Source organism: Paroedura picta, chromosome 16 (genome assembly GCF_049243985.1).
Source record: "Paroedura picta isolate Pp20150507F chromosome 16, Ppicta_v3.0, whole genome shotgun sequence".
Lineage (NCBI taxonomy): Eukaryota > Metazoa > Chordata > Lepidosauria > Squamata > Gekkonidae > Paroedura > Paroedura picta.
The window spans coordinates 30,785,831-30,810,450 of record NC_135384.1 but is presented as its reverse complement, the minus strand read 5'-3'; the positions used below and the strand labels follow the sequence as shown (position 1 = coordinate 30,810,450).

The 24,620-nt window shown below is 52.2% G+C and overlaps 1 protein-coding gene across 1 annotated transcript; it reads right to left on the bottom strand.

The window, feature by feature from the left end:
- Positions 1 to 5,845: 5,845 nt before the first annotated feature.
- Positions 5,846 to 23,374, bottom strand: AREG (amphiregulin). Its single transcript, XM_077314375.1, has 6 exons — positions 23,216 to 23,374; positions 22,416 to 22,592; positions 13,382 to 13,571; positions 12,988 to 13,146; positions 7,883 to 7,965; positions 5,846 to 6,874 (listed from the first exon to the last, which is right to left on the bottom strand). Exons 1-6 carry the CDS (start codon positions 23,283 to 23,285, stop codon positions 6,816 to 6,818), a joined length of 738 nt encoding a protein of 245 aa, XP_077170490.1. The 5' UTR covers positions 23,286 to 23,374; the 3' UTR covers positions 5,846 to 6,815.
- Between the last annotated feature and the right edge of the window lie 1,246 nt (positions 23,375 to 24,620).

The window sequence follows — 24,620 nt, the reverse complement described above, 5'->3', positions numbered from 1 at the left end:
ATTAAGTACTCCTGGCAACTACACACAGCACAACAAAATTATGTTATTTTATGGACTGAAAACTACTATTTTGCGTTAAGGAGAACAATCTGATAAATTCTCCAATTGAAAAGTGACACAGTCAATTGTCTAGTGCTCGTTTCAATGCAGGAGAGCTTCACAATGGGTTTCTGCAGCCCTTTTCTCTCCTGCTCCTTGTTTCAGAGGGACACTAGGTCTACTCATGACACAGTTCCTTGGATGTGCATGTTAAACACTGGACTGAGGGAAAGAGGAAAGGGAGACATTTCGGCTCTGGGAAAATGCTGCTGAAGTAGCACATGGTGCAACTTTGATTTGCAGGGTTGGCTCTGCCAAGACTTCAATGCTCTTTAGTCCTAGAATTGGTTGCACAACATGGCTCTTCCAAAGGGCTTGGCAGCACCTGCCCTCGTCTCTGGCTCTTCCAGGCATACACAGGGATCCCCATGTTGCACCTGAACTGTGAGGCATGAGTTGAACCCAGACCTGCTCGGTTTTCCAGACAACCTGGATGTTGCTGCTGGCCACATCAGGGAAACAAAAGCAACTTAACTTATTCATGAGTGGAATGGTGCCCACAGATGACCTGTGAAGGTGCCCAAGACAAGGTGGTGTCTGTCTTACGACTAAGAACCATGTTCATTTAGACATCAGTCCAAAGTGCTTCCATTTCTGGGTGGGTTTGAGCCTGACACCCCTCTGCCTAGAAACCAGGTGCTGCTGGGCAGAATGAATGGCTTCAGCTTTTCACTGTCCTGTGGGTGCCTTGGCACCAGAACATCTCTTTGCCACTGTTGCTGCCCTCTTGGATTAAAATCTGACCTGGACGACCCATGCCAGCTCGATCTCATCTGTGCCCTGACTAGTAGTTGGATGGGAGACCTGCAAGGAATATTGGGGTCAAGATGCAAACCAGCTCTGGATGACTCTTGCTTTGGGCATGCTACGGGGTGCTGTCAGCCAGCCAGGACTTGATGGCAAACCAAGAACCGCAACGAATGCTGTGGAAAAGGGGTTTCCTATTCTTGAAATGGCAATGCCTGCAGCTCATGATCCAAGTAACTCCAGGGCCAGATGATGCTGAGGCTCCTCAGTCAGTCAACACACCACAGAGACACTGGGTCTGCCTTTGCATGATGCAAGGCCTCTGCGTGCAGCAGAGTGGGAAATCACGGGAAAGCCAGCAGGCTTGGCATCTCCGTGGGTTCCCGGAAGCCTCCCACAGCTCCAGGCAGTTTTCGTGGCCTTCCCATGACTTAATCCCTGGTTCAGCAGGCAGGCAGGGAAGAGCCACCTGGGAACGCTCTCCTGATGCAATAGAAAGGGGTGGGAGGAGCCAGCTTGCAGCAAGGTGGTGGCCGAGGGACTTCCGTGGGAGACTCTGCCCACGGAACGCTTTGGCCGCACCACTAAAGGGCCAAGCGGAGCCTGCAGGTTTCCCCTGACTGCTGGGGGGGGGGGTCACGATCCATCCTCCTTCAGCAGAAGGGAAGGGAGAAAGGGTGAGGGGAAGAGCTCCCGTCTGGCTGGTGCTCTGAGGCCAGCAGTGGGAAGGCGAGAAGGGAAATCCCCCTCCTGCCCCACTTCCTGCATCTCAGCCAGTCTGGTGGACAGACACATGTCCAGGGCAGGGGGACCAGGAGATGCAAGCCCCAAAACGGGCAGGGGAAGAGCATTCGCCCCAATAATTCACCACTGGGACCTCACTGTATGAGATGAAACCCAGACTCATGGGTGGCGAAAAGGAAGGGGGCCTGGCAGCAGTCGTCAAGGCCCAAGCCTAGAATTCTTTGGCGGGTCTCATTCCCATCCCTCTCCTTGACGAGCAGCAGACTTTTATTCCAAGGGCTAGCCACCTTCCTTTGTGTGAGATGCTGCTGTTGCTGATGAGCTGGTTTTATACACTGCTTTTCATAGCCATCTTCCTTTCCGCTCCCCACAAGAGACAACCTAGGAGGTAGGTGGGGCTGAGACATCTTGGTGGAGTGGTCAGGAGTGCGGACTTCTAATCTGGTGAGCCGGGTTTGATTCTACGCTCCCCCACATGCAGCCAGCTGGGTGACCTTGGGCTCGCCATGGCACTGATAAAACTGCTCTGACCGAGCAGGAATATCAGGGCTCTCTCAGCATCACCCACCTTACAGAGTGTCTGTGGTGGGGAGAAGAAAGGGAAGGCCATTGTAGGACACTTTGAGACTCCTACTGGTAGAGAGAAGTGGCACATAAAAACCAACTCTTCTTAAGTAAGATCAGGGCTCTCTCAGCCTCACCCACCTCACAGGGTGTCTGTTGTGGGGAGAGGAAAGGGAAGGCGATTGGAAGCCGCTTTGAGATTCCTTTTGAGTTGAGAAAAGCGGCATATCAGAACCAACTCTTCTTCTTCTTCTCTGAGAGAACTGCTCAGTGAGAACAGCTCTCTCAGGACTATGAGTATTCCAAGGCTGCATGTGAAGGAGGAGAGGAGAATCAAACCTGGCTCTACAGATTAGAAGCCACCGATCTCAACCCCACGCTGCCTCTCTCCTGTGCTTTTGCCCGGCAGTTTCTCCTCAGGCGTGCTGCAGTTGTTCCGTTCTCTTAGGAAACTTTGTCCCTTTCCAGTCATCTGACAGTTCCCGTGCGGCAAGGAAAGGCTTGCTTGGCCCTCAGGACTCTGAAATGAGTAGGAACCTGTTGAGCCAGAAGGGGAGGAAGCGGCTGGACAGGAGGTGCTTAGAAAATGCTGGGGCAGCTGGCGGAGCACACTGCCAGGGACTGGCTCTCAGCAGGTGGAAGCTCTCTGGGGGACTCTTATTCCATTGCACAGAGGCAGGGGACGCAGCAAGGCGAGACTATTTTGCCGCCTCTGTTGCACCCACACACTCAAACTGAGAACGATTTGGGTCTCAGCTGTGATATAGCTGCGGCTTTTTAGCAGATAAAGTCTCTAAGCTGCACCTGTTGAATTTGATTTATTATTTATTTGTTGATTGCATGTATATACCACCCTCCCCAAAGGCTCAGATCACAGAAGGGGGATTGGGACTCTGCTTGCAGTGTCTCGTTCTTGTTTGGATGCTTGGGCTTGCTCCTCCTTGTGGCTGCTGGCAGCATCCTGAGAGCTGTGAAGCCAGCCGTCTGCTCCTTGGTCCTTCTCGCTCCCTCCTGGCTGGTCCAACGGTGCCACAAGGCTCCTACACGGGGCCATCCCCCCAGCTCCCTGAAGGAGGCGATGGCGAGAGCCTGGCTGAAGAAGTCCTCCTGAGAGAAGATGGCTGCCCGGACCTAATGGGGGGAATGGGGTGGGCAGCGGCTGAGCAGCTTTTCCTGCAGGAGACGTCTGCCCTGGACCCTTTTCAAGCAGGCGTCACTTCTGTCCCTAGATTCAAATCAAGTTTCCATTCCATGCTACTCTAGGAACTGGAATTCTGTCAGCCTCGTTGCATCTGCCATTGGCTCTTTAAGGTCTTCTTTGCAGTAAAATATCTGTAAGGATATTTTTTTGAAGAGAAGGAGGAATAACACATGAAGTCCCTTGCAGAGGGAATCTGTAGGCTCAGAAGCACAGAATTCTGCTCCAAACACAGCATATCTACTCCAGAGAGTACATCTACATGCAGAGCTTATCTGCATTTGGGTCTCTGGGAAGATCAACCTGCCTAATAATCTGTCCAGAGAGTCCCAGCCAGGAACCAGGAGAGAGGCCTGTTGCTCTTCCCCCCCCCCCTCTCATTCAGTCTCTTGGGTTGTACTAGAATGGGAAGGTGATGCTGATTAGACAGAAGTGACGTTTGTAAATAACTCAAATGTATGCACTGAATGCACAGATGTTAGATATTTGCCTTCCTTCAACAAGCCATTGTTATCCTTAATTTAACATACTTGACATTTGCAAACATAATGGCGGCCTTTTAAAGAAAAGGAATGTGAGGAGTGTTTCCCAGAACACCTTGTTCAAAATGTTGTCATGGAAAATACACCTTGTGCTACATCAAAAGACGAATCATTAATTTCTCCCTGAAGGGAGGAGCACAGATCCTGAGTCAGGAAGGGCCCAGGAGCTGAGTGGCCTTGCCCAGCAGGTTCCTGGAGACTGGGAAGCCACCATGACCCCGGCTTGAGCCTGTGCAGCCTGCCGTGTCCTGGCTGGCCCTTGGCCCTCCAGGGCTGCTGGTGGAGCCAGGCTACGCCGGACAGGTGGAGCTCTGAGCATTTTGAAAGAAGCGCTTGTGAGGCTTTTCCTCATGCGCTCGTCCCTGGACTCCACCTGCTGACCAATATTTCTTTTGGGGGCAAAGTTTTTAGTGGTGGTGACAGATCTTGATTTAAGAGAGACGCAGCCTTGGTCTCATTCCCCTGGTCCCCCTGGTCCCCCTGTGCTGCCTCTCCTGGGCGTCTCAGTGGATTGTGATCCCATCTCCTGGGGTGTCCTTCCGGAGAGCCTGGGTGGAAAGCAGGGGAGAACTGATGGTTAAGAGTGGTGGCTCCTAATCCGGATTTGATTCCCTTCTCCTCCTCCTCCACATACAGCCAGCTGGGTGACCTTGGGCCAGTCACAGTCCTGCCAGAGTTGTTTTCAGATAGCAATTTCTCTCAGAGCTCTCTTAGCCCCACCTGCATCACAGGGTGTCTGAGGAGGGGAAGGCGAAAGCAGTCTTGGGCTGTATCAACAGGGGCGTCACATCAAAATCACAAGGTGTCCTAGTCCCTATGCTGTACACCGCATTGGTCAGACCCCACCTGGGGTCCTGTGTGCCGTCCTGGAGGCCTCCCTTCAAAAAGGACACGTGAGGGTGCAGAGGAGAGCTTTGTTCAGTCTGACGACATTGCAGCGTGCCCTGTCCCCTGTGGGGCTCCGGCAGGTCCCCTTGCTTTGCTCTTTCAGTGCCCTGGACTGTGTGCTTACACCTCCCCCTCCCCAAACTGTCATCAGCCTTCATTCACAGTGAGAAAGTCCTAAGTGAATACAATGACAGTGACTCAAAGAAGTAGCAAGCGGGTGACATAACCCATTATTTACGGCTTCCTGGAGACAGCTGCGGCGTTGGCGTTTTTCCTGTTTGACTTGCTTTCCCCAGGGAGGGCTGGCCTCCAGAGTGACACCCTCCTCTGACATCTGCAGGGTTTGCCTCCCAAACTACCCCAAGTCTTTGGAAATGTCACTCTGTGCCCCAGGCTCTGTTGCCAGCGCTGGCCCTCTTCACCCGCAGCCTCTCCAGTCCCAACCTCCGGTGCTTGGGCAGGGGACTGGGGGCATCCTTGCAGGCTGTGTGATCCCACCCCTAAAGCAGTTTCTCACAGCCGTCAGCAGAAATCTTGTTACGGCTAACTTGGCTGGCACCCCACTGATACTAAGGAAGTTCAAACATTTTGGCTAGTTTGACAAACCTCAGCAAGGGTTTGCGAAAGTGTGATCAAGTTCAATATTCTCCTCTAGCCTCTCTGGGTTCTTCAGAACAGGAACTGTATTCTTCCTTGTCAATATTAACTTAAGGGCAGATCTGCACAAGAAACCTGTGTGGCCTCTGAAGCTCTCGGAAGTGAAGGAGGGGCTGCTGTTGGCAGCACCCTTGGCCAGCTGCAGTTCCCAAGTCAGTTCCACGAGCAGGACTGGTAGGAAACCGCTTTTTGTCTGCACATTTAGCACTGGAGAGCAAGAGTCTGGCTCAGGCGACTGGGATCCAAAGTAGACTTAAAGCCATGCCAAGCAGCCGTAGGATCCAGTGTACATCTTTAACATTTGTGCATCCTTTAAATAAAAATTGATCCACATAGGTTATATTTCTATAAAAAGTTTAATTGTTAAATAAATAGATCATTTTCACAGCGTACGAACATATTAAAACAGGAATATATTATGTACAACTAAAACCCTCTAATTACTTACATATTTACACCAAAATAACATAAAAACCCCTTTGTAAAGTTTTGTTTTGGTGTCAGGAATACTTTTTACAACCCCTATTAAACAAGAGACATCTTTTCGGGAACCGTTGTCTCTATTCCAGAAGTGGAAAATAAACTTGTTCGGGTTCTTATACAATTAAAACAGCTCTGCTCCCACGGACTTCCATAGAAGCAGCCAGACTGTACTTTAACTATCAAGCAAATCTCTTACCCATCCTTCGACCAAGGATGCTGAGACAGCCTTCTAGGGTTGCCACTAGCTACCGTTCCCCATAAGTGGGCACCTTCAACCAAACAGCGCTGGTTTGAGGATTGATAGTAGGAAATAGGATCTGGGGACCAGAGGGGAGTAACCGGGCAGCACCATGAGTCAAGCTGCAACGAATGGCAACTCTCTTGCAGGTAACAGTCGTCAGGTATTGATGTGGTGCCAGGGTGGGCTGTGCCACTTGTCCCGGGTGGAGTCGCAGATGCATTCGCATGTTCTTTCAGACTGCCGTACTCTTTCTCTTGTTGGTTATATCATTCACCCTTGGGGGAGGGGGGCAGCAGTGGAAGTCAGTCAAGGATTTCTCTTTAGAGACACGATGGCTAAGACCGTGCCTTCTAAATTCTCTGAGTCTCTCCCCCCCCCTTTCACTCAAAGACTTCTCTTCTCTGTAAACTCCTCAATAACTCACTGACAACAAGTAGAGGAGGAAGAAGGAGCTGCAAAAGCAAAGTCTTCAAGGGAGCAGCTCTTCACAGTTGGTAAGCATGGCCCATGAATTCGTGCACGTGCCTTGATGGGCCATCAACTGCCAAGAAGCAGCCGGGCTGCTCCATTGCCCTCTGTGGGTTTCTCCGTGTTGAGCAGGAAAGGCGGCCCCCCACCCCAGAGGCCCTCAAGGGCCCTTCATTGGCTTCCCTCAGACGTGTCTCCAGGCAGTTTCACGAGGTTCGCCACCAGCCTCCTCAACTTCATCTCCTGTGAGAGACAAGAACGGGGTTAAGGTCTGGAGATTCATCCCTTTGACAAATCATGCCCATGAGTGAAGAGTGGCTGGAGAGTTCAGGACCTCTGGTATGCTAACCTGGATTTTCCCATTTGAGGGGAGAGAAAATGGTGCCGTTTTGACAAGCACAGGTTCAGGAATGTGCAGAATGGGTCCTGGGAAAGCTGGAGACACCAAACATGGAGCACATGTGGAGGAATACTCGGGGCACGTCCCCCGTGAGTTTAGTATCTCTAGCTTGTACAGGATCTGTTCTGTACACTCCTGCACCTGTCAAAATGACCAAGGTCCAGAGTGCATAGAACTGACCCCAGGCAGGCTAGAGACATCAAAGTCACACGGGGCTCCCCACCCCCCACCCCAGATGTTGCTCCTCCACAAGCCCTCCAAGTTTTTCTTTGAAGTTGGGTAAACATTTTGATTGAGTAGAGAGAGTCCATCTGGGAATTTATCTGCTCACCACGGGCATGAACAATATCAGAGTTTGTGCTGGGTGCCCTGCCACAAATTCGACTTTGTAAACCACAAACAGGGCGAAAGAAAGTTTGTGCCCATCACCTGTGCTGAACCAACCCAATGAGAGATTATTTGGAGAAGCCCATCCACTTGAGCCCCACAAAACGGTGACCTTCCCTTCCTGCTGCATAAGGAGTAAGATCGATATCCCCAAATGATTTGTGCCCAGACAGTTCTCCCTGGACAGACTGCATTATCCAGCTAGCTAATTATTTAACACCCTGCTTCCCCCCCCCCCCCACTTGGGGAGAGGTTGACAAATTGTTCTTTCCACATCAGTTTTATCCTCACAATAACCACCCTGTGTGTGTGTGTGTGGGGGGGGGGTTAGGCGGACAGAAATTAACTGTCCCACGGTTACCCAGAAATCCTCCATGTCTGAAAAGATCCCCCTGAGTGGGGATTAAAAAAGGGCTCTCTTAAGCACTTCTTATTAGTATTGACATTATTACTGCAAGCCCTACGTTCGTTGCTGGGGCTTCCGTGTTCTTGGCGGAGTTTTTTCTTTTCTTCCTTCTCTTCACATTTCAGATATTTCTTTCTGACTCTGTGGACAGAGCAGTGACATTGGAAAGCATTACACACAACTGCAGCGACATTTTACAAATATGTCCGAAGGTGACGGGCAAAGAGCACAATCCAACAGACGGCCTTTTCCTGTGAGCCTCTTTCAGCTGCAAGAGTACAAGCCAGCAGTCCTCTTGTCCAGTTCCTACTCATTTAAACCCAGTCTGGCCCCAGGAACGCCCAGTGGGACTGTGGCCACAAGTCTGGACAGCAAGTAAGATGCCGCTGGGGTCTGGGGCCATCATTCATAGCATCTTACATGCTACTGAACAACAACAAAACTAATCCTCATAGGTGGGACTTTGGCCAGCTCAAGGCTAAATGCTGGTGAGTATCCTACTCTCCCTCATCTGCTCCCTCATCTGCTCCCTTCTTGCAAAAGCCCCAGGCCTGAAGTCTTGTTGGCCAAGGGAGGAAGTACCGCCATGCCCACCTTGTCGCTTAGACACCTCTCCAGCTTGCTGGGCAAAGGAAACTCCCGAGGGTCTGTCAGAACCGGTCTCAGGAAATGAGGAGGAGCCCTTGGGGCAGCATTTTTCCCGTGCAAAGAAGACAAAAGACACGCGAGGGCAGCAAGCAAGAAGAAGACACACAACTGCTCAGTCTCAGAAGACATTCCTGGCATCTTTGCAACAGCTTATTGGGGAAATAGGAGAGAATTGCTTGGATCCCAACAAAGGGTAACTGGGAATACGGGGAATCTTCACCAGCAGGGGAAATCAGCTGATACCACCCAGCAAACAGGGCACGGAGAGGAAAGACATAGAACAGACCACTTGGAATCCTCGATGACAACCCTCATTGTCAGACAAAAAAAGAAGAAACCACGGAAGTGCTACTGACCTAATCCCACCGTCACATTCTGACCCATGGAAGAGCAGGGAGAAAGAAGGGGCACGTCAACTTTTCCCATGGAAGTAAATAACAGCAAATTTGCATACAAATAAAAGAGTTAACAAACAGATGATGCTATTCACAGGTCCCATTACCAAGTTACTGATGCATCCTGACAAGACCTTCCTGGCAACAAACTCCCCACCCCACCCACCCCTCCCCACCCCAATGTACATAACAGCTGATGATGCCTGTTTCAGTGCCTCTGAGGACGTGTGCATGCACACTGATGCTTATCCCCAGAATTAAACTTTGCTAGTATAAAAAGAGCCACTGGGATCAAATCTTGTGCTGCTGCTTCAGACCAACATCGCTGTACACCTGAATCTATCTTGGTGGCAAAGTTCTCCAGGATTTATCTATTAAAAGTGTCCTTTAAATCTGCTAATACAAACAACTTAGGTGTGAGTTCTGTTCTTTTGAACTAATGCTAGAAAGCCAGACCGAAAACTTTCAGAGATTTCTTTAAAGTTCTTTTTTATAAGACAATAGAAAGTACAAGCCCCTGAAAACGAACCCTATGCTTATTGTGAAACAAGTGTCGATATTATCAAAGTTCCTAACATTTCCTAATATTTTAAAAGAAAGCCAGGTTTTTTGTCTCACTGATTTTTAGAATTATCTAAACAAATCACGCACACCCTTCCAGAGATTTCCTTCCAGGAACATGGGATTTGCTTATCGCAGTAGTGCATTTGGGTAGAAAAATATCTGCCTTAACTTCCTCTAAAACTCTTCTGTCTCTCTAGATAAGTGATTGGTTCTTAACTAAGGGCTGTCTTATACTGTATACAATTAAAACAGCTCTGCTCCCATAGACTTCCATAGAAGCAGTCAGACTGTCGCAAACCAACTAACAGAAGAAGCTTCGGTCCTAGACCCATCCCAGTCAGGCTTCCGGCCTGGCCATGGGGTAGAGACAGCGCTAGTCGCCCTGATGGACTACCTCCGTTGCCAGTTGGACCGAGGCAGGTCGGCACTGCTGATATTACTAGACCTCTCAGCAGCGTTCGACACAGTCGATCATGAGCTTCTAGCTCTCTGCCTCATCGATGCTGGAATACGAGGGACAGCCCCTCAATGGCTGATCTCCTTCCTCCGGGATCGTGGACAGAGGGTTGCAATAGGAGAGAAAACATCAGACCGCCAACAACTTCACAAGGAGCGGTCCTCTCTCCTATCCTATTCAACATCTTTATGCACCCTCTTGCACAACTGGTATGGAGGTTTGGGCTGGGTTGTCATCAATATGCCAATGACACCCAGCTCTTCCTCCTGATGGATGGCCGTCCTGACTCCCCCCCAGAAGCATTAGCCAGCTGCTTGGAAGCAGTGACGAGATGGCTGAAGCAGAGTCGCCTGAAGCTCAATCCTTCAAAGACGGAGGTCCTGTGGCTGGGTAGGAAGGGCCCATGCGAGGAAGCGTGCCTGCCTGCCCTGGATGGCGTACAGCTCTCTATGGCTGACTCCGCCAGGAACCTATGCGTGATTCTGGATGCTTCCCTTACAATGGAAGCCCAGATCACAAAGGTAGTGCGGCTGGCATTCTACCATCTCTGCCAAGCCAAACTACTAGCGCCCTACCTGGCCCCGGAACACCTAGCCACAGTGATCCATGCGACGGTCACCTCTAGACTGGACTTCTGTAACTCGCTCTACGCAGGCCTGCCCTTAGCCTTGACCCGGAAACTACAGCTGGTCCAAAACGCAGCGGCCAGGATCCTCACAGCAACACCGTGGAGGTCCCACATCCGGCCCATTTTCCACCAACTGCAGTGGCTGCCAGTTGAATTCCGGATCAGACTAAAGGTCCTGGTAATTACCTTCAAGGCCATTTGTGGTCAGGGCCCAGTGTACCTGAGGGACCGCCTCCCTGCCTATCCCCCCAAAAGAGCTCTGCGCTCCTCCACCACCAACCAGCTAATGGTCCCTGGCCCTAAAGAAGTCCGCCTGGTCTCGACCAGAGCCAGAGCATTCTCTGTCCTGGCCCCCACCTGGTGGAACGAGCTCCCGGAGGAGATCAGGGCCCTGACGGAGCTTAAACAGTTCCGCAGGGCCTGCAAAAAGGAGCTCTTCTGCCAGGCATTTGGTTGAGACCAGGCACAACCAACAACGAACGAAGGGCACCTGCTCTCCCCCCCACTTCCTCCCAGAACTCCACCAGAGTGCTCTGGACCTGTTGTGCCATTTTCACGGTTGCATTGTTATACTGTTATATTATTATTATTGTTATGCTGTTCACTATACTGTTTTCTGTTACAACCACTGTTATTATTATTATTATGTATGAGTATTAATGAAGAGTGTTTAATGTGTTGTTTATATGTTTAATGTAAACCGCCCTGAGCCTCCGGGGAGGGCGGTATAGAAATTTAATAAATAAATAAATAAACTAAGTAAGAGATAATCAACACAAGTGCAAATGCGAATTAACAGGTACAAAGGAGATATATTGATATGTCCTCCTTTTCTAAAGCAAGATAAGGCAAAATGTAGTTCTTAATCTCCATTGTAAAACTTACTCTCACTTTCCTGTAATTCTCACCCACTCTAGGAACATAACTATTATTTCTGTCCCAACACACAGCTTAAGGTTTTCTGCTATGGTAGCCAGTGAACGTCCGTGTGAAACAGGAGCAGCCCACACTGGGTGCCAACAACTTCTGACGAAACTGGAGGGTTCTGGAGTTAGTGACTTTGCCACACATAGAATCCTGGAGTGGGAAGAGGCCCTGCAGCCCATCTAGATCAACCCCTTGCTCTAAGCAAGATCAGCCTCAAGCATCCGTGATCAGGATCTGTCCAGCCCCTGCGTGAAGAGGAGCTGTCCACCTTCTCAGGCAGCCCATCCCACTGCTGGACTTGCCACTAACAATTTCAGCAACTTCACAGCGGAAACTGCTGAAAGGAGGGGGAAGAGCCTTCGTGGGCCAGCCCAGGTCCCCAGAAGGTGGCTCTACTTTCCATTCCCACATGATTCCAAGGAGGCGGCTGGTACTTTGAAGTCGTGGGCTGGATGAGGGGGGGACCAGCTGAAGCATAACCCTGATGAGACAGAGGCACACCTGGGCAGATCTGGAGGGGGCTGTATAGTTAAAACAATCCCAGGATATATCTGGACAAATTTAATAGTCACAGCAAGACTGCTTTTAAAGTCGAATTCACCGGGGTGTGTATTGTCTGATTTGTAATACAGGCTAAAGGCAGAAGACATTTCCGGTCAATGTGTGATGTCTTTTATTATTTCTTGGAATTGTGTCCACCCTATGAAATCGGTTGAATGAGGAGTTACGTTTCGTTTAACCGCATAGCCTCATTCAGTGAAATCACTTAATTTATTGGATTTCAGGCGCTTCTTGCTATTAATTTTATTGTCAAGAATGCATTGAGGCTTTTTGGGTGGACATGTCCTAGGGACCTGGGGATCTCAGGGAATTACGGCTCATCTCCAGACTAAAGAGATCAGTCCCCCCAGAAAGAGTGGATTCTTTGGACGGTGGAGTAGTCTATGGCATTGCCCCCCTGAAGTCCCTCCCCAGGCTCCACCCTTAAATCTTCAGGAGATCTGTCAACCCTCCCCTCCCCTGCTGGTGGCCAAGAGGAACATGGGAATCTACCAAAATAGTGGTGAGGCACCACCATTGTAGAGGTGCATCTTTGCACAAGGATGAGAATGTCTGACCATCTTTATCCCCTGTTTGAGGCTGCCTCCTGTTCAGTTATCCCCAGGTTGGGTGGTCCTGGGATGCTCTTGAAATTGCAGCTCCTCTCTAGACAACAGTGGGCTCTCCGGGCACCCTCTCCCTGCTGCATTCCTTGCCCAAAGTCCAAATCTCTCAGAATTTCCCATCCCAGCATTGGTGAAATTCAGGACAGGCTAGTGCTTAAAATTTCCAAGGTAGAACTCCCCTGGGAGATAGCTAGCGCTGGGAGGGGCACTCCCCCTTTGGGCCACCTTTCTGCTTCGTTCTGTCTGGGCATCTCTATCGACTGTGCCTGAAGGAACTGTTACATTGGCAAAGAATCGTGTGTACAGTTGTGAGTTCTGCATGAGCAGCCCTTTATCATCACACAAAACCTACTGGAAGACCAACAATGCCCCACTTACTGCATTATGACAATGGCTAGAAGGACAGCAAAGATGGAGATGGAGAAGACAACAGCCACTGTCACTATGATGGTGGTCGATGGACGGACTACCTCGTTACTTCGGTGTGACTTCAAAAACTGTTCAACACAACGTTCCCCGTAGTAATTTGGATGGCATCTAGAAAAAAAACAACAGGACGGGAATCAGCAGCTGTGCTGCCCTGAGAAACCAAGAAGGTGACTTTAAGACTCCTTTGGGTAGTGAAAAGTGGGCTATAAGACAACTCTTATTTCTCTTCACTTCCTGAGACTACTTGGGGACATCAGTTATTTCTCAGCAGATCTGCTCAGATTACTTTTTATCGTCAGATTTGCCATCCCCACAAGCAGGATCCAGATATAAGCTCACTTACTTGCAGGTGGGTGTCTGGAGATGTTCGATGTATTTGCATTCACCATGAATGCAAAAGTTTCTAAAGTCTTCTTCACACGGTGTCCTGTTTTTCTTTTTCTTTTTCTTTCCCTTCTTTCCCCCTTTTCTTGGCTTGTCAGGATTCTTCATCCCACTTTCCGATGGTGCTGATTTCTCAGGTTGTGATTCCGCTGCAGAGAGCAAGCAGGCATTTATTCACATTTGTGTCCTGCCCTTAATTAAACGGTTTAGTAGCATCTAAATTAGGCACCACAAGGAAAGATAAAATGCTTAAGATAAAAAGTGCCCTAAATATGTTTTCCTCAAATCTTCCCCCAAACAACAGAACAGCAAAATATGTCCCATAGCCTTAATGTGACTGTCCCCAAACTCACGCCTTCTATCCAAATAAGGAAGCCCTGCCTCGCAGCCTGGTGGAAAGGCCTGCTGAAGCCCCCAGAGCTTTCTGGTTCAACCCTGCTCTGAGGGATGCCCCAGAGACACCACTGGGCATGCCTGGTATGCCCGGGAGGAAGAGAGCCGACGTGCCAAGCCAGCACCCACTCTCCCACGTTTTCTGCCAGCGGAATAAAGGAGAAAATATCCTTGGCATCCCACAGTTCTTGTCTTATTCTGTAGTCTAACCCCAAAGGAATTGTACTTACTAGCTCACCCCACAATATTCCACAAACACATCTTTAGGAAGAACTTAAATTGATTTTTGAGTCGTACACCATTGGCCGTATCTAACGCTAACATTTAAGACTGTTCTGGCTTTTCAGGTTTGGATCCTTAGCTTTCTCAGTACTAGAGCATTATCTTCCTTTGACCTAATTACTTGGGCTGTATGAATAAACAAACGGTTGCTGTATTTAGAATTCCCATTAATATTAACATTATTATCACCTTGTCCAACTTTAACCATCTAGAGTTTTCGAAGACAGGATGGTATATAAATCTCAAAATAAATACATAATATAAACAATCTCTGCAAGGGTCTGCTGCAGTTCTCCTAATTTTGTTCAAAATATTGCTGCTTCTCCACCAGAAAGTGGCTGGAAACAGTTAGCAGGCTATCCCCCCCCCTGCCCCCTTCTCTGTTTCCATGACTCTCGACGGGGGGAATTTATTCATCTGCTGCAAGAGGTTGTTTTTTGACTTTTGATTATAGTCTTCTGAATTAAAGGGATTTCCAGGTCAATTCATGGGGGCTCTACCATCTTTCCTGCCTTCTTCTGCGGGGGTGTTTACTCTAGCCTTGATTTAATCAAGGGATTTCTTATTAGATTGTTAACAGCTCTTGTCATATTGATTCCAAAACCCCTACAAGGCCCTGTATTGGAGAACATCACAGAGGGGATTTTAGTGTTTGTGTGTGTGTGGGGGGGGGGGAAGGTTACCGTTCTCCATAAACAGGGCCCTGAATTTTTTCTAGCTATTTCCGATCTATGCAGGGGGCTTGCATGCCCAGCCAATAAGAGACATGGCACAAGGTATTTCTTTCCCCCCACCCATTTATCTTCCTGCCCTGATGGGGAAAGAGCAGCATCACCACCTGCACAGAAGAATGGCCTGTCAACTAGATTTGTTTTTTGTCAGTAACGGATCATCTGCTGTAAATAATCTTATGAAGAATAGCAGAGCTCCTGATAATTTAATGCCATGAAGGCATCTCAAGGTCAGCCCGAGGCAGCTAGGCACAATTACAAAACAGAGCCAAGCCGTAAAAAAGAGGCAGGGCTCTCTCTCCCAGTCAGGAGCTAGTCAGCAGGATGAGGCCGTTTTGAATCTTGCCCTCCGCAGCTAAATCTTGCCCTCTGTGTTATCACCGCTGTCCCTTGAACAAGCATGGGTGTATTTATGAAGATTGCTTGGGATCAGTGTTTACCACAAAGTGCATTCCTTTTACTGATGAATTGTAGAACAAGCTTGTTCCTAGGAAAGGAGACATCCTATCTGTTTCACCGGGGAGAAAGGAGTGCCCTTCTCCGGGCTGAATTGGTTGGTGGCTGTGTTCCAGGGCCTTGAGGTCTGGGTGCGAGGTCAGTGATTCATACACCACCTGAAACTGATTTAATTGTCATCTAGCCTTTCCTTCGGGGCGACCCAGAGAGGGTGTTACCCAGCAGGGCCTTCCTCTTGGCAGGATGTTTCCCATTAACTGCACTTCCACAAATTATGACCTGCACCATCCTGCTTCTTTATAGAAGAATTCAATAACTAATCAGTTATAAATTCAATTTTTTCATATATCAGTTCTGAAGTATTAGCTACAAGGATAACCTGAGCGGCTAATAAATCAAGTTCCTGTGTTTCCCTTTTGATTTGGGATTCCAGATCTATGCTTAGTAGAGAAGGCCCCTCCATCATATCAGAATCATTCTCCAAAACCACAAACAGATTTTTCAGTAGCACTTAAACGTTTTTTAATCTGCTTTACTTATCTTTTATAAATGGCTCATCATGAATCCGTCATGCCCCTTTCTCACTCATTTTTAGCCGGTGAAAAGGAAGCTAACAACTTAGCCTAGGTCAAACTCGACTTCTTCAGGAGGGAGAGATGAGGAAACAGCCCTCCAAGCCAAAGTCAGCCACGCTCTTGCTTAAGAAAGAAAACAAACAAGAGCCACCCACCCACCCACCCACCCACCGCTGCCAGCAAACTCTCCTTTAGGGTACAAAGAATGATCAAATACTAACTAGCAGGGGAAGGGGAGGAGGCCCGCCCCGCCTCGCCCAGTAAGCTCATGGCTGAATGGGAACTGGCCCCAAATACCCTTTGGGCTGCCTTTACCAAGCGAAACCTAGAGAGCCACCCGGGTTGGGCTTAATTCGACAGGCATCTGGAAGATGCTCTTCCCTCCATGGCAGCAGGCAGGCAAGGAGAGAATCAAAAACGGCTACTCGTCATGCTAACGAAGGGGAACCTCCACCGTCAGAGGCGAGGCAAGAAGCTCCTGGTTACGCTTCTCATTACATCTGGGGATGGCGTCATTCTCCATACCGCTGGTCTCCTGGCTGGCTGGCTGGCTGGCTGCCGAACGGAGCAGGTGCTCGGCTGGGTGGACAGCTGGTCTGATCCTGCAGGACTCTTCATGCTTTGTGGTAGGAGAGGAAAGGGGATCCACAAACCTGGTCCCTTGGAGTCTGAGAGATCCCCAGCTACCACGGCTCTTTGCCTGGCGGGATGCGGCTTTCCCTGCTCCCCTCACTCCTGGAGGATTGTCCCACTTTCCTCTGGGCACGATGCCTTCCCACTAGGGATGCCAGGGATCGTCTCCAGACTTTGCCCCCCCCCCAGGATGTTTCGAGATGACACCCCCTGTATGTCTTGACAAGTGGAAGAGGGCAAGGGAGGAGAAAATGTAGAGGAACAAAATTGGTGTCCGGTCAGGCGCCTCTAAGACCAACCGAGTTTTATTCAAGATATATGAGCTCTTGTGTACAGGCACACTTCTTCACCTGTAAGGAAAGCTTCTACCTTGAATAAAACTCAGTTGGGCTTCCAGGCGCCCCTGGACGCCAACTCTGTTCTGCTGCTCCAGACCACCACAGCCGCCCACCTGGATCTCCACCTGGAGAGAAAGGTCCTCTAGGAGTCTGGAGAATTCACGGCCTCCTTTCTTTGGGGTCTAGGTGGCCTCTCCTTCCTTTCTACCCCAACAGGAAAACAGAGAAGGCAGCATTTGGCTCCCTGGGTCAATGCAACTGGGATGACATCTGGGCTAAGGAGTTTGACGGGAAACCTTTTGCTTCGCTTCGGGAAGGTCCATCTGTCTAATTAAGCCCTGAGAGAGAGGCCTCATCTCCTGCGGTTTTCTTGTTGCCCGTTTGTAGCTTCTGGAGCATGTGCAGAGGGCAGCTCCAGTTACTGAACTACTGCAACGGAGGACATTTCTCCGTGGGGTAGGCCTGCCGCTCAGAAGTTGGAGCATTTAGTGCCGCTTCTGTATCTGCACAGCCGGCAGTTTCTCTCCTCCTCCCATTTGGCAGGGGGCCAGTGTCTCCTGCTGGCGGGTGCTCAGAATCAGGAGATGCAGCACTGGGACCTGAGACTTACTTTGCATGATCATCGAGGCAATGCAATGCACAGCGTGAGAACGCACATGTGCAAATGAGCTGGGAGCTGCTTTTCGACACTGGGAAAACACTTTCCTTGCTTCCTCCTCCTCTCACCAGCGGGATTGAGATGGGGACTGGCAAAATGGGAACGGCAGCAGAAGTGCCGGAGAACCAAGTGCCAGAGCGCCCCCAGCCCAGCGGACTCAGGTCGGCAAGACAGAAAAGCAAGGCCAGCGCCACTCAGTCACTGGGTGATGCTCTGAGCAGGGCTGCCCCGGAGGCTCTTTCAGAGGCTTCAGGTGGTGGTCCAGAACGCAGCCTCACGGATCCCCGCCGGGACCCCATGGAGAGCACACATTTGCCCCGGGCTCTCTCAGTGGCACTGGCTCCGGACTGAGGACTGAATCAGGGGCAGGGATTTGGTTATCTCCCTGGAAGCCCTAAGTGGTCTGGGACCTTCTCGCTTCTTCCCTATGCTCCCCAAAGGAGCCACACGTGTGCAGCGTCCCTGGCCCCAGAGAGGTTAAACTGCTCCCCAGGTGAGGTCGGGCCCTGTGGGACCCAGGACAGTTCTGTGGGGCTCTTCTGCTGGTTCTTCGGCCGGGGCTAGAGACAACTCCAGAAGCCTCGCCTCCCTGTCCCAAACACCAGTCCATTCAGAACAGTATCCAGACTCTCGCCCCTTTGGGAAAGGCATTTCAGATCTGTCCAGACAGTTCTTTTGTGCTACCCCTCAGTCTTTGCTAACTAGGGATCCCAATTACCCCCCCCCCTCTGGTATGGAGAGTGTGAGCAATGTAGCCCGGAGAGACGTTGGGAGGTAGCTTGCCACTGCCTGACCCCACACCACAGCCCTGGTCTTCCTTGGAGGTTGCCCTTCCAAGGGCCAACCCTGCTTAGCCCCTGTACTTATAGGGCATGGGGCCTACCTGGGCTATCCTGGGTGTCAGCAGCCTTCCCGGCCGACAGGTGCTGTTCACCTTCACTGACTCCTGGGTGAGGTAAACAACCTCTTAATTGTCTCCTTCCTGCCCCGCCTGCCTTCAGTTTCCTTGTCCAAAAGCTTTCCCACGCCGGGTCCCCATCCAAGCAGCGCTCCTCAGGATTCTCCTCTCCTGCTTAAGCCCAGGACAATCCAGGGCTTTGCTCCGCATTTCTCTGCACTGTGGCCAGTCCTAGGGCCCCCCTCGTGGGTTGTAGGCCCTGCACTCCCGCTCCCTTGCCGTACCTTCCACGGGCATTTCTATCTGGATTTTGACCGGGGTCCTTGACTGGATTGCTGCTTGGCCCTCAGCACCGCCCCCACCCCCACCCCGGAAATCTGGGCCTCTCTTTCTGCAGGTTACCCGGTGCCAAGATCCATTCCGGCTCCAACGGGTACGCTTGCAGGCTTCCTCACGGCTGCTTCGTGCTATTCCCGGCCTTTTCCATCTTTAGCAACTACACAAGTACATTGGGCAGCACCACGAAACATCTACCTTACAGTATTTGGTGCTATTTAATTGACCTTGTTCTGATTGCAAGAGTGTATTTTGCATCCTGCTCCATAAAGCTCCCTGCGTCTCAGTTTTCCTGTGCTCCATGCTCTCTTCCAAAATGCCCCAAAGGAGCTTTGGTTCTTAGTCTCAAATGACAACCCCTCCCCGCCCCCCCCCCAGTTGACATCTACATCAGCAGAGCCCCTTTAGAGCCAGAGGGGGAGGGGGCAACAGGGGCCTTTCCATTTCACTTTCCCCAGAGGGAACTGGTATCAAAGTGACAGGCAGGCTCCCTTGACAGGCTCACCTGTCTAGTTCATGCTCGTCTTCTGGTGGCAAGACACCCCCTCCCACAAACAAAGCTGAAGTTTGAAAATGCAGAGACACAACCGGTTTGTGAAGCAATGCAGAACACCCAATAAAAAGGGAAAAACATTTTCCTATGTTCAAGAATGCCACTCCAATTTTGCAAACAAGTTATGATTTCAGAAGCAAGTTTCCTAGTAGAAAGGGAGATCAACTGGATCTTAGCCAATACTCTCCAATCAATCTTCTGGAGTGGGTCTAAGCTCCATGTCTGACTCTTCTTTAACAAGAAGGAACACCAGATGAATGGCACCACCACAATACCTGTTGAATTTTGTGCCTCTTTGTTCATCTCTGGTTCGTTGTCCCAGTGAGCTGCAAGTCCCTTAAGTCAACAACCGTGCTTTGACTGCACAAGAGCCAGCAAGAGTTAGTTGGTGAAGGCAGAATAGCCATGAATGCATCTGAGTCGTCAACAGAAGGAAGGCCACTGCCATCGCCACCCCCAGAGACAGCTTCTGCCCATCTCAGCACTACATTTGACAGGTTTACTTAGGATAGTGCTTAAAATTCTCACGCAAACACCAACAAGCAGCAAACTCCGGTCAGGGGCCACAAGACCTACCACAGAGACACTGGCCCAGCAGCCAGAAAGAAGCAGCAGCAGCAGCAGCAGTCTGTGCCCTGCTTTTCACTACCTCCTTCTATAAGAACCAACTCTTCTTCTTCTTCTTCTACCTGAAGCAGCCTCAAAGCAATTGCCTACTTCCTGTCCCCACAACAGGCACCCTGTGTGGTAGGTGAGGCTGAAAGAACTCGGAGAGAACTACTCTGCAAGAACAGCTCTAGGAGAACTGGGACTGGCCCAAGATCATCCAGCTGGCTGCATGGGGAGAAGGAATGGGGGATAAACCCAGTTCTTCAGATTAGAAATCACTGAGGGCTGGGCAGGAAGGGTCCCGTCCCCTGTTTGTCTCTTGGCTAGAGCAACATTCTTTTAAAATTATTTCCCCTCCCACCCACCCTTTGGGATAGCCCACAGCACAGAATACCTACCAGTCTTGACCCTATACACTCAGGTGGGTTGCGGCTGGAAACAGCAGAACAAAAATTGAGTCCAGGGGGACCCTGGAGACCAACCAAGTTTCATTCAAGGTGCCTGACTGGACTCAAACTTGGTTGAACCTATAAAGTTTATCTTCACTTAATCCATGCGATTAATGGGAATGACATTGGACAAGGTTAGACCCGTGAAGGACTCTGGGAAGAAAATATGTAGGGCTGGTTTTACTCCTGAGGATTTTTCTGATGGAAAAGCTGGAAAATTGGGGGGTTCCCCAAAACACTCCCAGGAAATATTTTCCTGTTACAAGGGAAGCGATTTCTAGAAACAAGGTTTTATTTATTCAAAATGTATAGCATGAAGCATAATTCTTGTGTATGCTGAAGATGTATACAAGATAGGTAAAAGGTAAAGGTATCCCCTGTGCAAGCACCGAGTCATGTCTGACCCTTGGGGTGACGCTCTCTAGCGTTTTCATGGCAGACTCAATACGGGGTGGTTTGCCAGTGCCTTCCCCAGTCATTACCGTTTACCCCCCAGCAAGCAGCTGGGTACTCATTTTACCTACCTCGGAAGGATGGAAGGCTGAGTCAACCTTGAGCCGGCTGCTGGGATTGAACTCCCAGCCTCATGGGCTTCAGATAGCATGTCACTGCCTTACCACTCTGCACCACAAGAGGCTCATGTATACAAGATATACAAGATACCTTCAACGATATCCTTATTAATCTTGTGGACAAGAAAAAGAGTTGGTTTTTATATGCTGCTTTTCACTACCCAAAGGATTCTCCAAGTGGCTTTCATTCACCTTCCCTTTCTTCTCCCCACAATAGACAACCTGTGCGGGAGGTGAGGCTGAGACAGATTGCTCTGTGAGAATAGCTCTGACAGGACAGTGACTAGCCCAAGGTCACCCAGCTGGCTGCATGTGGAGGAGGGGGGAATCAAAGCCGGCTAGCCACAGCTCTTAAACACAGCACCAAGCTGGCTCTCTCGAGAGCCAGTTTGGTGTAGTGGTTAGGAGTGCAGACTTCTAATCTGGCATGCCGGGTTCGATTCTGCACTTCCCCACATGCAGCCAGCTGGGTGACCTTGGGCTTTCCACGGCACTGATAAAACTGTTCTGACCGGGCAGTGATATCAGGGCTCTCTCAGCCTCACCCACCTCACAGGGTGTCTGTTGTGGGGAGAGGAAAGGGCAGACGACTGTAAGCTGTTTTGAGGCTCCTTTGTTTTAGGATGCTTAGGGCTGATCCTGCGTTGAGCAGGGGTTGGACTAAATGGCCTGTATGGCCCCTTCCAACTCTATGATACTATGATTCTATGATTCTATCCGTCGGGTACAGAAAAGCGGCATATAAGAACCAACTCTTCTTCTTTTTCAGCCTTCCCTCCCTCACAGGGTGCCTGTTGTGGGGAGAGGAAAGGGAAGTCGCTTTGAGTCTCCTTCGGGTAGAGAAAAGCGGCATATAAGAACCAACTCTTCTTCTTCTTCTTCTATAATGGGGCAATGGGCACATGATGGTGATTCATATCTGAAGAGCTCAGGGGGTTGGATCCCACCAGATTTTCTGCTGATGAAAGGGAAGGGAGGCCACCTTGGGGCCACCCAAAAAGCCTCTGCTGGGGATTGGGGCCCTGTGTGTACAAAATGCCCTTGTGGGGTCAAGGCAAGAGGCGGCCAGCAGTGCTTGGACAGTGCCTGCCTCTGCACAGAGCCCCGCACTTCCTCGGTGGTCTCCCAGGCCAGCGTGGGCCAGCGTGGACCCTCAAGCCCATCCTTTCCGAAGGCCTCATAAGCTGCTGATATTCAGACCACTTTTCAATTGCAAGGGCATTTTCCATTGATTGACTGTCAAGAAGCCGAACTACAGGGCAGGTTGGGGAAACTGGGGGGGGGGGCTTGTCCTAATGTCCACCATGGTCCTAATTCCGATGGAGCCTAAGAAGCACAGGTGCCTAGAACAGGCCTGCCACCCCCCACCCCCCCATGCCCAGGAAAAAGGATCATTCAGCTAGCCCCCCCCCCAGCCAAGCGGATGCCTGGGAGCAAGAGGGAGCCCATTTGCCCCGGAGGCTCCAGCCGAAAGCAGTCCTGATGCTGGCCAAGCAGCCCATCCACTCACCTCCCCCTGAGTCGCCCATGAGCCGCGGAGGAGGGACCACAAGCTCCTTCCTCTCTTTCTCTTCACCCCCTTCCCTCTCAGCTCCAGACCAGGGGGCTTCTGCCCTGTGGGCCCGGAGGAGCCTCAGGACCGGCACGCTCGGGTCTTGTGGCCCTGGCGCGGCCACACGCTGGCGCACTGCAAAAGACAAGGAGAGCAGAATCAGTGAGGGCTGCCCAGAGGTGTCTACCCGACAATTACAGGCGGCAGCAGCTCCGGGGATGAGTCACGCAAAGCACATCTCTGAGGAATGTCTGGATGCGCCTGGCCATCCCTGGGCAGAAGCAAGGGGCCCGCGGAGGGAAGTGGAGACCTCTGTGTGCCCCTGAAGCAGCAGAGCCCAGTGGGACCCCCCCCCCCCCGGGGGAAGCCACCCCTTGAACCAAACTGCTTCTCTGACTGGGGCAAAATGGAAGCAACAACCAGACCCCAAAGTGCTGCAAGGGGTGGCACCAGGGAGCCTAACACCCCTCGCCATCCTCCTTGGGGCACAGAGCAAAGCGCGGGACTTGCCCTCCTGGGTGTCCAGAACTGGTGCAGCCCCACCTCAGAGGAACTCTCCAGGGAGCCAGAGGAGGGAGCTCTTCAGAGGCACGGCCTCCACAGCATCCTTGGCCTCCCTTGCAGGGTGGTTGTGGCAAGGAGCAAGGCAGGTGGCCGGTTGGTCAGCGGGCCTCTCGATCCTTCTCCCGGGCGACATGAAGTTGGGGCCAGACTCAGGGGGAACAGCCGGGGCCACCCACCCCCGCCCGCTCACTCACCTGAGCCCCTGAGTGCCAGCAGCGGACCGACGACGACGACGAGGAAGAGGAAGAGGAGGAGGGCGCGCATGGCGGGCCCGGGGGCGCCTCTGGCCTTCGGGGCTGTCGGGGGAGTCCGCGCTCAGCCCAGCCCGGCCAGGCTCCATGCAGGACGGCCGCGGCCGCCTCCGCTCCGCTCCGCACCGACGGCTCTTTTGGGGGCGGGGAGGGGGCGCCGCCGAGCCCGTGAGCAAGACGGACGGAGGGACTCGGCTCTCCTCGACGTCAGCCGGTCGGGGAAGGCACAGGTGCGGCGCCGGAGCCAGCCAGCCAGCCAGCCAGCCGGGAGGCGCCGCCCAGGGCCGCGGAGGCGGGAGGCGGCCGCCAGCTGGCAGTGGGGTGCGGCTCGCCGGCCCGCGGGGCTCCCTCCGGGGCCGGATCCGGCCGAGGCGGCCAGGGCGGGCTCGGGCGCTTCGGACGGCAGCGAGCTGGTGGGCGGGTCTCCGGCAGGCGTCGGGATGCCAGCCTCCAGGTGGGGCCGAGGAGACCCCGGAATGCCCGCTCCTCCTCCTCTCCCCACGGAAGCAAGGGCGGCTTGGGCGGGGGGCTTCGGAGGGGCTTGCGCCTCCCCAGACTGGACAGAGGAAGCGCTCCTGCAGCCCGAGGGGCGGCGGCGGGTCGAGGTCTCCCTGGGGTCCAGCGCTACTGAGCCGCCGGCGGAGAAGGCGCCCGAGAAACTTCGCCGGAGCAGAGGAAGCCCCCCAAGCTCCGCTCGCCTGCCCGCCGGCCCGCCCTCCTGCCTGCCCGCCCGCCTGCCTGCCTGCCTGCCTGCCTGCCTGCCTGCCTGGCTCCGAGCTCACCGCGGATCCTCCCGCCCAGCCCCCCGTTGGCGTGCCTCCGTGGACTGGCCGGAACCGACCGGCGCTTCGTCGGCTGCCCTCCGGGTCTCCGCTCTGGGGCGCGAACGGCCCCTACGCCTGGCTCCCCGAGGCTCCGCAAGCTCCCCTTCCGAAGGGATCCTCCGCCCCCCTCCTCCCCTGGAGGCCCTCCAGCCCGGCTCCCGAGGGCGGCCGGGAGGTCTTTCCGCTCGCGGGGCTCCAGCTGGGGCCGCTCTGTCCCGAGGGCTGCTCCCCGCCGCGGGTTCCCAGCGGAGGGGAGGGGAGGGGAGGGGACGAGCGGCCGCCCCCTGCCCAGGAGCCGTCGGAAGGGAGCGGATGTGTGGGGCCGGCTGAGGAGGAGGAGGAGACGGACCAGAACCCCAACCAGGACCGATGGCCTTCCCGAGGCCAGCCTAGGCTCGAGGCCGCCCTGCCCTCCCCTGCCCAGAGGGTAGCGCCTGCAGCCTGGCAAGCCAGCCCGCCGGTTTCTCCTGGTTCCTGGAGGTGCCCCTGCAGCCTGAGCCCCCCCCCCCAGCCAGCCAGCAAGC

Excerpts from the sequence above, each read along its gene's own strand:
- AREG (XM_077314375.1), bottom strand. The coding sequence starts at position 23,285 with ATGCGCGCCCTCCTCCTCTTCCTCTTCCTCGTCGTCGTCGTCGGTCCG. Across the intron at positions 7,966-12,987 it reads CTAGCCATTGTCATAATGCA|AGTCAGAAAGAAATATCTGA; the intron begins GTAAGTGGGGCA and ends CTCTGTCCACAG. Across the intron at positions 6,875-7,882 it reads CGGAAGCCCCAGCAACGAAC|GAGATGAAGTTGAGGAGGCT; the intron begins GTAGGGCTTGCA and ends TGTCTCTCACAG.